General features: G+C 46.9%; 1 protein-coding gene across 1 annotated transcript in view; it reads left to right on the top strand.

Annotated features, from left to right (window-relative positions):
• Window positions 1-316: 316 nt before the first annotated feature.
• The window catches only part of GSTK1 (glutathione S-transferase kappa 1), a 395,651-nt gene continuing 379,276 nt past the window's right edge, over window positions 317-16,691 (top strand). Inside the window, exon 1 of the mRNA XM_069650560.1 lies at window positions 317-466. Coding sequence (XP_069506661.1) covers window positions 383-466 — 84 coding nt within the window. The 5' untranslated portion in view covers window positions 317-382. The remainder of the gene's footprint in view (window positions 467-16,691) is intronic.

The following is a 16,691-nucleotide window of genomic DNA, read 5'->3' as shown; positions in this document are numbered from 1 at the left end:
TGAGTGAAATAAAAAAAAAAGAGAGTGCCGAGTGGAAAGTGTTCGTTTTTACTATAAATCCACCTGCTCTCTGGATCCTTCTACTGTTCCCTCTTAGATCTGTCATACCTTATCACTTACTAGTGAACCATTACACCTTCATGAATCAGCCTCTCCTATTCCTGTAAAGAAGTGACAGCAAAGTGCACAGCCCGTAGAGACTAGAACCAGTTCCACTAGTGTCCACTGCACGGCGCTGCAACCCCAGAGATAAGTTCCTCTGCTATTGCACAAGCCTTGAGCTAGTGCCGAAGGTCGTCCTGGCACGCTCTGCATAACTGCAAGGATTTGGGTGGAAGTTGATAGGGAGGTGGTTGGCAAAGCAGCAAGGACTTGATAATCGATGGCGGCAGCCAGGAGCAGCAACAGGGTCCGAGTGGACATATTCTATGATGTGGTGTCGCCCTACTCCTGGGTGGCATTCGAGGTGAGTCGAGGTCACTCCCTGGAGAACATCCCAAAGCAGCAGAGAGGCAGGCCAGGTCCTTCCTGTGTGAAGCTCTGCTGACCCGAACATTCTACCCTGTCCAACTAGCTGTGTATCTCAGAGTAAACAGCTGTGTATTCACACTCATTGTAGGTGTTTTACAAAAGCTATTTCAAAGGGAAATCTGGTATAGAGGCTTGGTTGGTGACCTGTGAACTTTGCGATCTGGAACTTGGCCATCATTCTGGGATTCTGGGGACATTAATATTTTTTACCAGTGTTTCAGCAGTGGCAGATTTAAGGCAAAGGGCACCATGGGCAAAAACAACAGAGGACCCTAGGTGGGCGGGTCTGAGTGGGCAGAGAAGCACAATTGTATTGTATTTTTTTGTATTTTGTTATTTATATAGCGCTCTTTCCCCACTTGTGTGGCCTCAATGCGCTTTTTTCCCTTGGTTAGAACGCCCTTGTTGACCGTAGTCGATGTGGTTGGAAATTCTAGTGGGTTTTAGCTAAGGAGATGCATGTGTGCATGTCGCCGTTCTAAGACTTTGGTGGCTGGCAAGGCTAAACTAAGCAGCCCAAGAGAGGTCAGACACATGGGTGGATGCTGTTGGGGGTTAGAGATAGATTGCTATTGTTGAGAGAGTCTATGTGAGGCCAGCTATACCGGGTTCCTTTTGGGTGGTGGTCGCTGTATGCTAGTGGCAGAGGTGTTGAGGTACGTCAGGGGTTTCAGTCTGTACGGCTATGTGAGAACTAGACCAGATGTGCTTAGCCGTAGCCGTATTCTATCGTGCATGGATGCTTGGCCGTGCCTGCGGCCTGTGTCCACACTAGTGGTGTGAAGATATACGTACCGCAGGCTGTGAGATTGCTCGGCTCGGGCAATATATGTCCAGGTCTAGAATTGCGAGTCATATGCCAATGGGCCTAGCTTTCATACTGTAGCAGGTATCGGCATATATTAAACAGAGATGAAGGCTACATCTAGATTTGAGGGGTCCTGTATAGTGGGAGAAAGGCCTATGTTTCACAGGGCAGTAGGTTTAGGCATATGGTAAACAAAGACGGAGGCTACGCCTAGATCTGAGAATCCTGTACAGTGGGAGAGAAGCCTAGGTATCACAATGCAGTAGGTTTAATCATACAATAAACAAAGATGGAGGCTACACCTGTTTTTGAGAATCCTGTATAGTGTGCAACAAGCTCCGGTCTAAAAATGCAGTAGGTCTCATCATATAATAAACAAGGGAGGAGGCTACACCTAGATTCGGGAATCCTGCATGGTAGGGGGGGGGGGGCATCTAGGCTTCCTAGTTCCTTAGGTTTCAGCCTATAGAACAGTAGGTTTCCGTAGTGTAACACATTGATGGTTTGTTGAACCTAGATTTGGGAATACCATAGTGGTGGGAGATTGCTAGTGTTGAGAGCTGCCCTGAGCGAGCGATGCAGGTTAAGAGTGGCAGTGAATTACTTAGTGATGGCCATGCGCTACCCTGGGCTACTTATTTCATTGTTAGTCGTCTCTCATGTGAGCCGGCGGGTGGGGGCACAGTGGGAATATTGCAAGTGTGCCACAGTGAAAGCTGCTGGCTTACCTGGAGTACCAGTCGGTAGTCTGTCAGGAGAAACCGCTGCGAGAGCTGCCGGCCCCTGACTTGTGATTGATGCGTGGGCATTTATTAGTGGTGTGTTCACAGGGCGCAGTGGATTAGGAGAGTATTGGGAAGAGCCAGGTTTTAAGGGCCTTCCTGAATTCTAGGTGGTTTTCTGTGTTGCGGATGTGTAATGGATGGGAATTCCAGATGATTGGCGCTTGGACGGAGAGGGAGGAACCACCAAATCCAATGGAGCTGTGGGGTGGGATCACTAGGCTGAAATGCAGGGCGAGATCTGCGGTTCCTGGAAGGTTGGTAGGGGACAATTTTGTCTCGGAGGAATTCAGGGCCGGTGTTGTGGACTGCGGGACGGGTGATGCACATGGCTTTGAAGGTGATGCCTCGAGCAATAGGGAGCCAGTGGAGGACTCTTAGGGTAGAGCTTGTGTGTTCTCTGGCGGGCAGGTTAAGGAGCAGGCGTGCTGCCGCATTTAGGATTCTTTGGAGTTTCCTTAGTTGAGATGCCAGGGCTCCTACGTAGAGGCAGTATGCGTAGTCTAGGCGGTAAAGGATGATGGAGTTGATGGCCGAAAACCGATGGGGATAGGTGAAGTAGGGGAAAATCCGCCTGAGGATACGAAGGTGGAAGAACAGGTTTTTGATGCGCTGGTGGTGTGTTGGGTGAGGGATAAATTGAGTCAAATTCTCATCCGAGGTTTTTTACCATGTTAGAGGGTGTGGGTGCTTGTCCTAGTGATGTGGGCCACGGGATTGGTTGGGGGATGAGTGATGTTTTCCCGCAGACTAGCATTTCAGTTTTGCCAGGGTTGAGGATGAGGTAGTTGGTCGTCATCCAGTGATCAATGTCAGAGAGGCACGATGACAGATCCGGGCTGGCAGAGCCTTCAGAGTTTGGGAACCATGATTTGTTACGTTGTCAGAGTCCTCCACTTGTCTTGTTGCCAATAATCGTTTGCTTCGCTTGTGTTTAATTTTTTGGCATCAACAGAAAAGTATGTGTACAAGTGACAAAACATCAGTTGTACTCATTCTTGGGGGGTTATCTCTTTGTGTTGTAGTACTATCAGGCATCTTGCTTTCCACAATACTTGTTTTGTGGATGCTGTGATTTTATAGAAACGGTCTGCTTTTGCCTCCCCTCCACCCCCACCTAGACCCGTAAGGACTGATTCAAAGGATATGTTTTGCTGGTTAGTCAAAGCCAAAATTAATGGTTTGATAAAAATCCATACTTGAACAGCGAAAAAAGACAATTCCAAAGAAAATGAAGAGTCGTCTCATCATGCTTGCAATTATCTCTCGGGCATTCAGCTGATACGGCAAGGCGTCTTCTATGCATGAAGGCTTTGATGGGGAGCGCATTGTGAAGAGCTAGCCATGCAATGTCTTTTTGTTCATTTGTTATCTTCGATGTAGCTAATGAGGACCAAGCTTTCTCCAAGATTGTCCCTGAGAGGTTTCCTACTGGTTCTGGGGTTTCCATTTATACCATTTCTTGTAGGATGCTTTTCGGGGAGAGCATTGCCTGTTTTGCAGAATCTAAATGTTCGATTTGAGGCAAAAAATTGGAGAATACTTTGTAAGTTGATGGTGGGTCTAAAGCTCTGGGGCTAATGTTCGTAGTTGACATGAATTTATGCTTGTGCAGTAAACGGCTGATTGCATATTTCATGTACACTGCTGCTTTGGATTGAGAATGTCTAGCAGTGTTGATAGAAAAACATATGTAGTGTATTGGCAACACTATTTGTAGATTGGGTATTTGAGTATTTGTCGGCCGCCATTAACTTGCTGCTTGAATAAGACATCTCTGTGTAATCTGTCCATTTTCGAGTTCCAAATGAAACCGAAAAACCTGTCTTTGGAGCCTCTTGATTTGTATATTTGAAGGTGGGAAGACCAATGCCAGAAACAGTATCATGGGCATTAGTACTGCTTTGATTAGGAGTAGCTTCCCTTCTATTGATGATTTTCTGATTTTCCAAAAATGTATTTTCTTTTCAATTTTTTCGTGAAGTTGACGCCAAGATGTTGTACCCGGTTGTTTGGGTTGAAAAAGGATGCCTAGCACTTTGATGGAGTCTGTTTACTTCACATTTTGCTAGATTATCCCACGCTCCTATAGTTAGTCATTCACTTTTTTTTAAATTTATTTTGAAGCCGGCGGATTTGCAAAAAAGTTCTGTTTGCTCTACTGCTTTGTTTACGGACTGGGCATCTGTGCACAGTACCGTAACGTCGTCCATGTATCCCATGCACTTTACTTGCTCACTCGGTAGGCCAGGGATAAAAGCACCTCTGATGCTTCAATCGCTCCAGATTCTTCTGAGTAATGGTTCCACTGAACAGATGTATAGAAGGGCATAGAGCGGGCAGACTTGTCTTACGCCTGAAAGGATGGGGATCTTTTCAGAGAGCTGACCGTTGACTCTCACTTGGCTAAAAGCGTTTTGGTATAGGGTAGAAATGCTGTCAATGAAATTTTGAGGGCATCCCATTTTTAAGAGTGTTTGTTTGATGAAAACGTGGGACACTCTGTCATAAGCTTTCTCAAAAGCTTTAGGGGCAAATACAACTTTTTAAGTTGTGTTTTTTTAACCGTTTTCTGTGTTGGGGGGGTCTGATTCTAGCTCGAGACAGCTGGGCCTCCTTGCCAGTTTTTGCTTTCATCAGTGGTAATATTGAAAGATCAAGCCTGAAGCTAATGTTGGAAATTATCGGGTTCAAGGCAATGGGAAATGGGAAGGGCTATTACAGGAGGAGCTATCACGGGTTAATTCCTACAGCATGCAGAACCATTTTGTGCATGTCCCAGTGTTCTTACCCCCACACACTTAAAATGAACTTAAAGGAGTTCACCTTTTAATCTCAAAACATACCAGCAGTTACTTTTTTGTGGGTGCTGCTTGTGGCACTTGAAAGACCCCTTAACTTCAACCCACAACCTCCATATCTCCTTCAGCTCCACAGGGCACTGTTGCAATGGAGATTGAATAAGGGCAGGATATAAAGGGAGAAAAGTGGAGACAGTGCAGTTAGCATGAACACTGAGGGGACAGGAGAGTGGAGAATGAAGGAGGGCAGAAGCATGAGGGAGAGATTAAGAGTACGGGAAGGCAGGAGATAAGGTGATTGAAGGGAGCCAGGTCAGGGTAAAAGGGTGAATGGGTACAGAGAATGAACGAGGGCAGGAGGATGGGGCAATTGTTAATAAGCCACACAAGTGAGGGAAAATGCAGAGTGAAGAGGACTAAAGTGTGGGGAAATCGAGAGCAAAGGTTGAGGTGTCTAAGGAGAATGGGGAATAAATGAGGTCTAAAGAGTCAGGGAGAAATGAAGAGTGAGGGATGCCAGGAGAAGGGGAGAGAAGGGAGGCAAGTGATTGAGAAATGGGTAGTGGAGGGGCGGCAATGTAAAGTCAAATGGCGTACATGGGTAAACGAGGGAGGGAAAAATTGAGTGATGGAAGGCAGGTGAGTATGCGAAGACCAGCAAAATGAGGAAGAAAGCAGTATCTTTATAACAAAGAACCTTTGGCAGAAATGGAGAAAGAAAAGGTGAGAGGAGAATTAAGGGAATGAGGCAAGACCAGAGAATGACAGTGGTCAAAAAGAGCAGGAAAGAGTGGGATGGAAGAGAGGAAATTGCTAGTAATGAACAAAGGAGGGCAAAAAGGAAACAGGAGGTCAAGGAGTAAAAGGGGAGCATATATTTGATGCGAGGTGGGTAGGTGCTTGCCAAAGCTGCCCACCTATACGCTGTGAAATGCTGCAATAAATAGATGAACACGTAAACAAATTAAAATGCAGCCACTTCTGATACGATATTAGATGGCATTTATAACACGCCTGTACACAAGTGTTTCTAGGTGCCACAAGACAAGGGAGGGGAGACTTAGGGAGGAAAAAACAAACAATCCTACTAGTCCGTGTGTCATTCGGATCATGCAAGAGTGACAATAGAAGTGCAAGGAGAAGGAGAGGGGGGAGTGCAAGGGAGAGGAAAGGGGGAAGCGCAATCAGGGCAGCATGGCTCTGAGTAAGTGCAGATAGGGCAGCGCAAATCTAGATAAGCGCAAGGAGGGAGGGGGGGAGGCTGTAGGGGTTACAGTTACAGCCCCTAAGTGCGCCATAGGCCAGGAGGCAGTGTAAAGGAAGACTGGTCGTGGAAGGAGCCTGGTACCCAGTGAGACTCTGAGTTAACCAAGCAACCAGTCGGCGCAGCAGACAGGTAAGTTAGCAAGGGCAGAGGAGAAAAGGAGGGCCTTGAGCTGCTTCCAGAACTTCAAGTGGTCCAGCGCAAGTGTAAGAGGGGAAGGGGGGCCGTTCCAGAGGGAGGCACCTGCAGAGGAGAGAGATCTACCTCCCACGTTCTGCCTGGAGAAGCATCTGATCCTCAGAGAGTTGGAGGTAGCTGAGCGAAGGGCTCTCGAAGGAAGGTATTTTGGAAGAGTGAGTTGGATGTAGTGCAGGCCCATGCCCCAGAAAGCCTTGAGGAAGATGCAGAGGGCCTTGAACTTGATCCTTGCAGCCACCGAGAGCCAGTGGAGAGATAGTTAAAACAAATGATATTGTTTTTAGGTCCACATTCCTTTGCAGGCAGCTACTGCAATTGTGCATTCAGTGTGGTGAAAATAAAGTTATCCATGTATTTTTGCTTGACCTATTTCTATAACAATGTGTACAATGTCAGGTTGGTTTCTTATGTGATTTACGTACTTTTCAAGGCATTAATAGCAAAACGAATTCTTTTGTTTTTGGAAACCCAAACCTTAAAAAATATTTATGTGACCTATCACTGGGAAGATATGTAGTCAAGTGCTTAACTCACAGCCTGCGTTCAAATACTGATTTCAATACTTTAACAAAATGTGTGATCAATAGCAAATCCTTTAAACTGACTGTGCTTGACCTGCTAATATTGGCTGTCGCTAGAAGTGATTTAGTTTGCAATTTTTGCTATGAAGAGAAACCCTCATGGTTTACTAAACTATTGAGTTGTTGTATAATAATAGTGAATATGTATATATTGCACATCATATTATTCTCCTGTCTTACACGTGAAAACTTCTTTTAATGCCTTTACCAAAGGTGTCCTAGAGTGTTGTAGAATGATGTCACTGCTTGTAATGTTATTTTTACTGTGAATTTGTTTCCGATCATGTCAATCCATATTGTGCAAATTGGGGTTCTGCATATCTTTTGCTGGACAGGTCTGGAAGACAAATTACAACATATCAGTGCCTTGTATGACCAACAGTTCCACAGTGTTGTGAATTTGTTGTGCTGTGTATGCCTTCAAGAGCCTGAGGGAGGGGGCGGGGAGCAAGTAGCTGCCCCTAATTTGGCTGGCTTACTACACAGCAACATATTTCTTTCTTTCATGGCATTAAATGTGCACTTTGCCCTGGGTGCATGTTACAGGCTGCCCTTTTATGGCTGATGTCACATTAACTCAGTGGTATTCAAACCTTTTCATACTGACCTCCCCCCACCCTCGAGTAATAAAATGTTTCTGAGACCCCCTACCTAGGCTTTTTCCCCACTCTGCCCCCCAAACACCGAGGGCTCAAAGGATGTTCCTCAGTAGCCCAGATGCTTTAAAATATAAACAGATTTTCTACTGCTCATATTTTCTATCAAAAGCAGTCACCTTACTCGTTTTTCATATCAAAAACAGTCATCTTCAACTTATTTTAAAGAGTGTGGGGGACCCCTGGACATTCTTTGGGCCCCCTAGTTTGAAGACCACTTAAGACTTTAAATGTGTGCTTTGCAACCTTTTACAGATTGCCTTGATCACATCCAGCTGTGTTTACACCTTGTAGCCCTTTACTCTGTTTCCATCCGCATTAGCACCATGCTGACTGAGCAATTACTAACCTTTCAGTGGTATCCTAGTGTTACAGCTGCCCCATGAGATTAAAGGGCATTCCTTTGTATCTATTCTTACTTAAGAAACCCAAGGGTGCCACAACTGGGTCCACCCCTCCTAACTGTAGGCAAGGGAGGATCCAATCATATTGAAATGGGCCCAATGAGCTGTGAGGGGTCAGAAATGTGAGGCAGACAACTCTGTAAAGAGTTTTGAACTCCAGCTATTTTATTAAATAAAAAGGTTGGATGAACGCCTCACTATCCCTACCCTGGCGAGGATTTCCTTGCCTAAAATAAACTAAGAATATCTGTCCCTCACACGTGTACATTCAATGAAACAATAAGAAAATGAATGGCAGTTCAATTCAACAAGAATGTTTAACATACAACCACATTCACAATATGACCATTGTCTCTCCTGATACCCTGGGTAAATTCCCCTTCCCCAGGTCTGAGCAAGGGTTTGCTGCACAGTTCAAAAGAAATCAGGAAATCTTGGTTTGCCACAATGTTCCAACACAGTTCTTGAGGATTCACACTTGATAACAAAAGTTCTGTTGTATTCACAATGTACCAGAATAAATAATATGTTACAACTGCTCCTGGAGTAAGAACAGGTTTTATGTTTGTCTTCTTCAAGTAACCAACAACTGTCTTCATCAGGATGATTTACCACGACTTTGATTTCAACTTAATAAGTACATTCCAACTCCTTCTGGAGCAAGAACAGGTTAAACACCAACAATTGTCTTTGTCGGGATGACTTGCCACAATTTGGATTTCAAAATAAATAGTGTGTTCCAACTCCTCCTGGAGTAAGAACACATTAAATAACAACAATTGTTTATCTGCCAGAACTTTAGATTCAAAAGAAACAACCTCTTCTCCACAGCAAATTAAAATTAGTTGTCTTGATCAGAACCACAGTTCAACACTATGTCTACTATTACCTGGTTGACTCCTGTACTAGGTCTTCTACTTCCACAACTTGGTTATACGGGTATACTCGCCTGCCCGCTCAATGCTTCACAAAATAACAAAGTGTGCTTCAGTGGTAACTTCCACCTTAGAACAACAACAACTTCACAAGGCTTCTGTGGCATTAATCTTTTAAAGCAATTTTAGGGAAGCAAGCAATCACATTAGTGCTCTTTAGGACTCCTTGTCACGTATGCTCCTCTCCCTCTGGATATCTTTCTCCAGAAGGGCAGAATGTGTGCCACCTTTCTTTCCCCTCTACACCAACCATCAAATAGTGACTATGATATGGTATCACACTGTCTCTGTCTTGGCTTTGGCAATGTGTGTTTATGTCAGTTGGTGACCTTTACTTCCCAACATATGAGTAGCAAGTCTTAAAGTTCTTGGATACCCCAACGTTGCCCTCTTGCCTTAAACAACAGTTATTGTATTGATCTTGTTGCGGTTTAAACACACTTGGCTTTGGTATCGCTGGTAGGCTTTTTGTTTTAATAAAGCTTTCCCAACTCACATGCTTGCTTGCATATTCATTCTGAATCAATAAATGTACATTTCATTGTTTTACTACCATTCGGTAGTCAGGATTGTAAATATCACTTCTTTGACTCGCACACGAGCGATCTGCCTGCTGTGAACACCCGGACAGCGTCAGAGTGCACCGGCGTCACTCCCACACTGTGAACTCACCAGGTAAGTCACTCGCTCCCGCTCTGTTTGGTGTTCGCAGGTTTTCAGGTGTTGTGGCTTCCTGCGGCTGGGAAAACAGCCTCATCTGGATTTCCTCCGGTTATGCCACCCGAACTTGGAGGAGCTTCTTCTGCTACGGGAGGTTCAGGTGCAACCCAGCCGCCTGGAACCTCCAGTGAGGGCACACTTCCCTCGCTGCGTTTCCTTCTGCTTACCGCTGCATGACCTCTACAACAGGGACAACTTGAGGCAAAGGCCCCTCAGGACCCACCACTGCTTCTGGCTTCTTCGCGTACCTGTGCCTTTTCTCGCCTGTCGCTTCCCCTTCAGCTACTTACATGGCCCGCACTGCTTTTTCCTCTCCTGCTGCTGCTCTTCTCTCCATGCCTGCACCTGAGGGGGCTTTTTAAGCCTCTCAGTCTCCCTCAGGTGTGGGTCATTCACACTAATTAGTTGACAACGGTATTGCTCTGCATCCCTCTTCCTCGCCTCAATACTGAGGGAATTATGGGACTTGGAGTCCCAGTCAGCAAAGTTAGTTTTTATAACCTTTTCCACTTTACTGGTTTGGTCTCCTCTTTACAAAATATTTATTGAAGTATCACATAAATAGTTTGTCAGTTTTGTTTTGAAAGCGTAATAAGGCTTTCTAGACTTTTGGTGAGTATTATTTTCAAATTTCCTTCCGTTTGACCCTTTTGAGTTAGGTCAATTTTTAGCGCTATGGGTTTGAGGATTTATTTTATTCCTTTTTATACCACAGGAGTTCAGACTTATTTTCCCCACATTAAGATGTTCGACACGTGGAACAACCGGGTTGTTGTGACAACAAGTAATTATATACTGTGGCATTTGTGATATGTCTTCCCTAAGGGAAGGCAACTACCATGTCTAACCCCATGGATTCCACTCATCTCCCTGGGCCTTTTATCCTCCCAGGTGATCCTCCCACAGACCACCACCCCCAGGGTCAGGATCAGGAAGCATCTGCCTATCCCTGCCCACATGGGAGGAGAATTTAGGCAGGATTTTAGTGAGGGATCTGTAGGATTCATCAGAGAGCCCTGACAAATGTTTAGCCGGGTCCTGTAAGCGAGTGCTAAAGCTGCTCTTTGTTATTCCACTGTGATTGACTGCCAGAAAGCAGGGAGAAGGGTGTGTGTGTTGTCGCTGGTGTGATGAGATGGGAAGATGTCGGACTAGGAACCAGCAGGGCTCGCTCGCCCTTTGTCCATCATCCGAGTGCTTAGTCTGCCTCTGTGCTTCAGTTTAGAACGATGTTTAACATATACATGTCTAATATCCCAATTAAATGGTTCCTCCTGCACAATTCCTTCTCCTCCTCACCAAAATGACTCAGTTTTTAGTTTGGGATATTAGGTGTCGCTTCCGACACCTATAAGCTGAAACTATTGCATTGGAGTACAGATAGGGAGTACTGACATATGAGGAGGAACACACAGTCTATAGGTGTTGTTTGGTTATGTGCCCACCCATTGCCTGCCCTGGGGCCATTCCCACCGATTCCTGCCCTCCCTGCCCAAAACACTGCCTCATGGGAACTCGTTGAGATCGCTTTAAGCCTTACCCTGAAACTTAGCAATCAAAGTACCTGGCAGTGTTTGTTCAAGCAGACTTCTGAGAATTAATGACTTATTTGCAGTTGTAAACATGCTATTGGTGCAATAAAAATGTATTACCAGGTCTACCTTCAGCCACTCGATTACTAAGCACTATGCATGTCCTTCACTGAAGTCCTGTTAACAACAAGCATTGGCAAAGCCGCTGAAGTCCTTTTTAAAACAAGCATTCGCAAAGTCAACATTTGTGGTTTGTGCAAAAGGTTTAAGCTTTTGCCAGGCACTGCTGTTAGATGCCCAGGTACTCGCACCATTTTGCACCTGCTACCAACAATGGGTAGTTAATACCACTATTAAAGTGCCTTTCCCATGCCTACACAAAAGCCCAACTGATGGCATTTCCAATGCTTGTTTTGTAATCTGTTCTCCCTTGTACTGTACGCACTGTATAGTCCATAGTGCCTGCATTAATGCCGCCAATTATATCTTTGTGCAAATGTGCAGACGTATTTGCGAAATGTGCACGATTCCCCAAAATAAAATGTAAGATGCGTCTGTCATATTTCGCTAACATTGTGCCTAATTTACTGTGTGCGCTGGTAACATCATCTACATGTACGCACACTGCAAGCACTGACTGAGGGGGAGGAGAAAAAGGTTGGAAGTATCAAGTCACTTCGCTTCCATATGCGAGACGGTGATTGTGGTGGCCCACCTCCGGTCACCGGGGCGGGCCACTGATGGTGTCAGGATCAACCGACACGTCAGCCACGCTGGGGCACCCAGCAGACTGAGGGCAGGGAACACCCTGCAACGTCCGGATCAACGGACCAGGTATCAGCTGCTTGGGGATCACCCCAAGCGGGGCAGCCTCAGTACGGGGGTTCACCCGGGCCGTGCTGCTTCCACAGGCTACGATCACACGGCAACAGGCACTCCAATAAATAAACACAGACACGAGCTGCCGCTTCCTGGGGCTCTGCTGCACTGCCTTCTCAGTGCCAGCAGAACCCCTTTTATTAGAGGGGCGTCATGACATAGTCATGACGCTCTCTCGCAGGGAAACACTAGACCAACACACAACATCCCTCCTTTATTATAACAAAGAAAAATCACCCCTCACTGCAAAACGGCAACCCTCTGCGGGCCTAACTTGGTGCATTCTAGTCTGCGCACCCATTGCGCCCCTACATCATCACTGCAAACATTGGGTGCATTCCAGTCTGAGCACCACCTAACAACTACTCACAAACTTTAACATTTAGCACTGCAACCAAACAGGTGTGTTCCAGTCCGCACACCACGGGGCCCAACAGTGGGCTGTTTGTGCGCAGAAGATTCCGGGATCGAACTGGCCAGTGGCGCTGCTGCAGGACAAGAAGAATACATTTTCTTCATCTTCCTCCTCTCCCACATCATATTGCGTTCTCCTTGGATCTTCTGCCACTTGGACTGCCGCCACTCTGGGGGTCTTTCTCCCCTTCGACTCACTCCCCACGATGCCCCCACCATGCTGGCTAGAGTCGGGGCGGGGCACACCATGCGAAGTGATCCACTTTCCTGCACTTTCCACAGATGTGTCCTCTAGCAGGGCAGTCCTGCGGGTGTGGAAGATCCCACCCGCATTGATGACATATTGTGGCATTGGGGTCTCTCCTTGGCCAGTCTCCCCTCCTCATCGGCTTTCCTCCTTGCCACTTGCCGATGGCTGACACCTCCTCCAACTTGTCGCGCTGCATTGGGGCCTCCAACTTTGAGGTGTTTTCTGGACGAGTCCATGACAGAGGCCCGCACCTCTGCTAGCTCCTGGGCACGACCAAGGTCTACGATCCATTCGAGGGTTAGTGCTGGGTCCCTCAGGACTTGCTTATGCAGCTTTAAGGAACTGCAGCCGTAGATGATCTGCGCCCTGATCTCGTCCTCCTCAAAATTACCCAGGGCACAGGACAGTGCAATGCCAAGCAGCTTCCCATGGAATGTATCAAGGCTCTCCCCTTCTTCTTGCCACGCGCACCTCACCCTGAACCGTTCGTAGTCCCTGTTGAGCATGAGTCTGAACTATTAGTTTAGGACAGCGATGGCTGCATCATAGGACTGATTTGCGGGCCTTAATGTCTTGAATAGCCTCTGAACATTGAATCCGGCGGAGTACAGGAGGGTTTGGCGTTTGGCAGTGTCCTTCATCTCCACCGCCTCAAAGTACAGCTCCAGGTTCTCTACCCAGGCCGTCCACCGGGGTCCCAAGCTGACAGGCGCACCCACCATGTCAAAGTGTTGTAGTGGCGTGAGCTGTCCTCGACATACCCCTTCATTGTCGTTGTCCGTCATGATGACCACTGAGCGGGCACACAATGTGGCTACAGGAGGTAGGTCTTGGGGTGCCTACTCCTTATGGATGTCCTGGAGGGCGCACAAGCACTCCCCCGGGGAGCCGCTACCCTTGGGGTATGGTAATTGGTTAGTGCGGATGACGCAACCACTGTTCCTTGGTCCTCCTGTGCCGAGATCCCAGAGGGCGCACAAGCACTCCTTGGGGAGCCGCTACCCCGTGGGAAGGCTGGGGGGGGAAGGTGAGCCAACTTGGACGGGTTATTGACCCCTGTGCCCTCCCAAGACACTGGGCACTCAGGCCCTGTAGCCCTGTCTAGGGGAGGACCTTCCTCCTACTTGTTGCCATGCCATTGCAAAATTGGGACCAAAAAGGGAGAAGATAACCAACACCATCTCTTCCTGTTCTGGATAGCCCGTTGTTCTTGGGCTTCTTTAAACTCACACTGCCAGAGCCAGCTGCCTCATAAGAGTCACCACCGCGGCCCAGTTCTGTGGGCCACGCCCCTTCTCTTTGTTCAAAATGACCACAACGTCTGCGGCCCGACTCTCCAGGCCACGCCCCCTCAGGCCGCACCTCGGGCAGGGAATGTCTATGTGACAAATGGATCGCCAATTGGAGGATACATTTCACCCCTGTGCGGGCCCGGGAGCTTGATGGTGGTGTACACCCCTCCCCCACTCCGGACGGGTTGTCCAGAACCCACCCCACCACAGGCCTGGTCGAATAGGGTCTGCCCCTTTTTGGGGCCTTGTACCACCCTGGACCGCGAACAGGGCTCTTTACTTTTATTTTACTGCTGGGGCCTGGACACTGACGGGTCTTCCTCCGCTGTGGACTCACCGGGTCCTTCAATGATGACAGGGTGCATGAGGACCAGCCACAGCACTTTCACTGCAGCGGGCCCGCCTCAGCTCTGCCCCTTCCTTTGTTCTTGGCCTAGAGCTCCACGCGGCTCACGCCGCCCTCCAGTCCTCGCCCCTCCTTGTAACGGGGCAAGGCAGCCGCATGGGACACCTGCCGCCGCACCGAGCTGTCATTTCGAGCGCTGCTGCAGGCACCAGGTGACCCGTGCAGGAGTACCGCTCAAGGTCCCTGGGCCACGTGCCCGACACCACGTGCTACCCCCACACGGCCACATACTGCGACCGTGTGCGCAGGTCCTTTTCTCCACCCGATGAAAGCACCTCCGGGCAGGCAAGACTTACTCGTCGCCAATGTGGTGGCCCGTCTCCGGTCACCGGGGCGGGCTACTGATGGTGTCGGGATCACCCGACATGTCAGCCACGCTGGGGCACCCAGCAGACTGAGGGCAGGGAACACCCTGCAACGTCCGGATCACCGGACCAGGTATCAGCTGCTTGGGGATCACCACCCCAAGCGGGGCAGCCTCAGTACGGGGTTCACCCAGGCAGAGCTGCTCCCACAGGCCGCGATCACGCAGCATCAGGCACTCCAACAAATAAACACAGACACAAGTTGCTGCTTCCTGGGCCTTGCTGCACTGCCTTCTCCGTGCCAGCAGAGCCCCTTTTATTGGAGAGGCATCATGACGTAGTCATGACGCTCTCTCGCAGGGAAACACTACCCCAACACACAACAGTGATGTTCCAGGCGATGCGAATGAGGTTTGCACCCACAGGTGCAAATCTCATGAAGGAATGTCCTGTTTCTACCTTTAATAGTTTACACTAAAGAAATACTACTTAAAGAGCCGACTATCACTAGAAGGAAACTATACGAGAATGTTTGGTCCCTGGCAAAAATGAGACTTGAAACATATAAGCTGTAACAAATATGCTAAATTAGTTTCAAAAAGGCTTGTTACCACTCATATTTGTGTGTTTTTCTGAACAATAATTATGGAAATGTGTTGATTGAATGTACTATTTATTCTCTCTTGAAGTAATGGGACCTAAAGGAGAAATTGCACGTCATTTTATAATTTGTCGTCTTTGTCAATCTGTGGATCAATCTGAGATAATGAAGCATCGGATCTTAGGACGCGAACAAACAAAGGAGATGAGGTTTGATATATTTATGAAATGTGTTCATGATCTGGTGTAGATCCGATGTATATAGAAACTGATCACTTTTGGAATCTGGAATCGCTTGACGAGTGCAGCTCAAGTTTCTTGAATAAGCGCATTGATCCGATTTAGTGGCAAGTTATATGAATTGGTAGGGGAAAGATTCTATGATTTAAAATTCACTAACAAATGGTACTAATATTCAGTTTCAGTATGTCTGTATTTTTTCATTTTTTTCTAGTTGTATTGTTGAATGTGAGAAACGGGAGGGAAAGCCCAAAACAATGGCACAGGACAAAGGGCTATCAGCAGAAAGCAAACAAGAGGAGGAGTCCTGTCTATGGAGTCAAAGCTAATTGCAATTTAATTGTATGCAAAAGAAATTTAAGGTGTATCTGATCCTCTATTGTAGCCTTATTTATGCATATCCAGAGGATAGGTGTACAAACAAAGGAGTAATAATACACATGCACTCGTGACAGTTAAATTAAATTAAACCTGAGAGTAGTTTTTATTTTCTCTCTTTAGTCATTGAATCACTTTTTTAAAAAGGAAACAAAAATTGGATTGTCAATTCCAATATGAAAGACAGAAATTGCATTTATACATTGATGCAATTGTTCCGCATATTCAAAAACATGAAGCATGGAGACTTTTGCGGCATGCATAGAACAGAGCCTGAGTGGATGGATACATGAATATGCCGTATGCTGACATTCTTTGAGAGAGACACATGTACAGGCAGATTTTTCTTGTATTTAGTACATTACTTCTTCTTCTCATAATTCGCCTAATATCAACAACAGGTAAGTTACACATTTACCTTAAACGGATAGAAACAACATAAACAATTATTGCTCTAAACACAGGACAGAATCACTGGATAGGTCTGACAAAAGCCAGGCTAGAGGGTGACCAAAGTGGATCGACGTCCCTGACATAAATGGAACCCAATATTGTAATGGGGGAGGGGGGACCTAACAACAGAAGATGGAAGGGTCCCTGGACGTTTCGGCTAAACAGTGGGTCACAGCCTTCTTCATGGAGCCAAGGTATGAGATCCCCTGTGAAAGATGAAGGGGAATTTAGGTTAACACATCGTATGTGATGATTGGGTGCA

The sequence above is a fragment of the Ambystoma mexicanum genome, chromosome 3p (genome assembly GCF_040938575.1).
Source record: "Ambystoma mexicanum isolate Mex_15411 chromosome 3p, UKY_AmexF1_1, whole genome shotgun sequence".
NCBI lineage: Eukaryota > Metazoa > Chordata > Amphibia > Caudata > Ambystomatidae > Ambystoma > Ambystoma mexicanum.
This window is presented reverse-complemented; position numbering and strand designations above follow the sequence as displayed.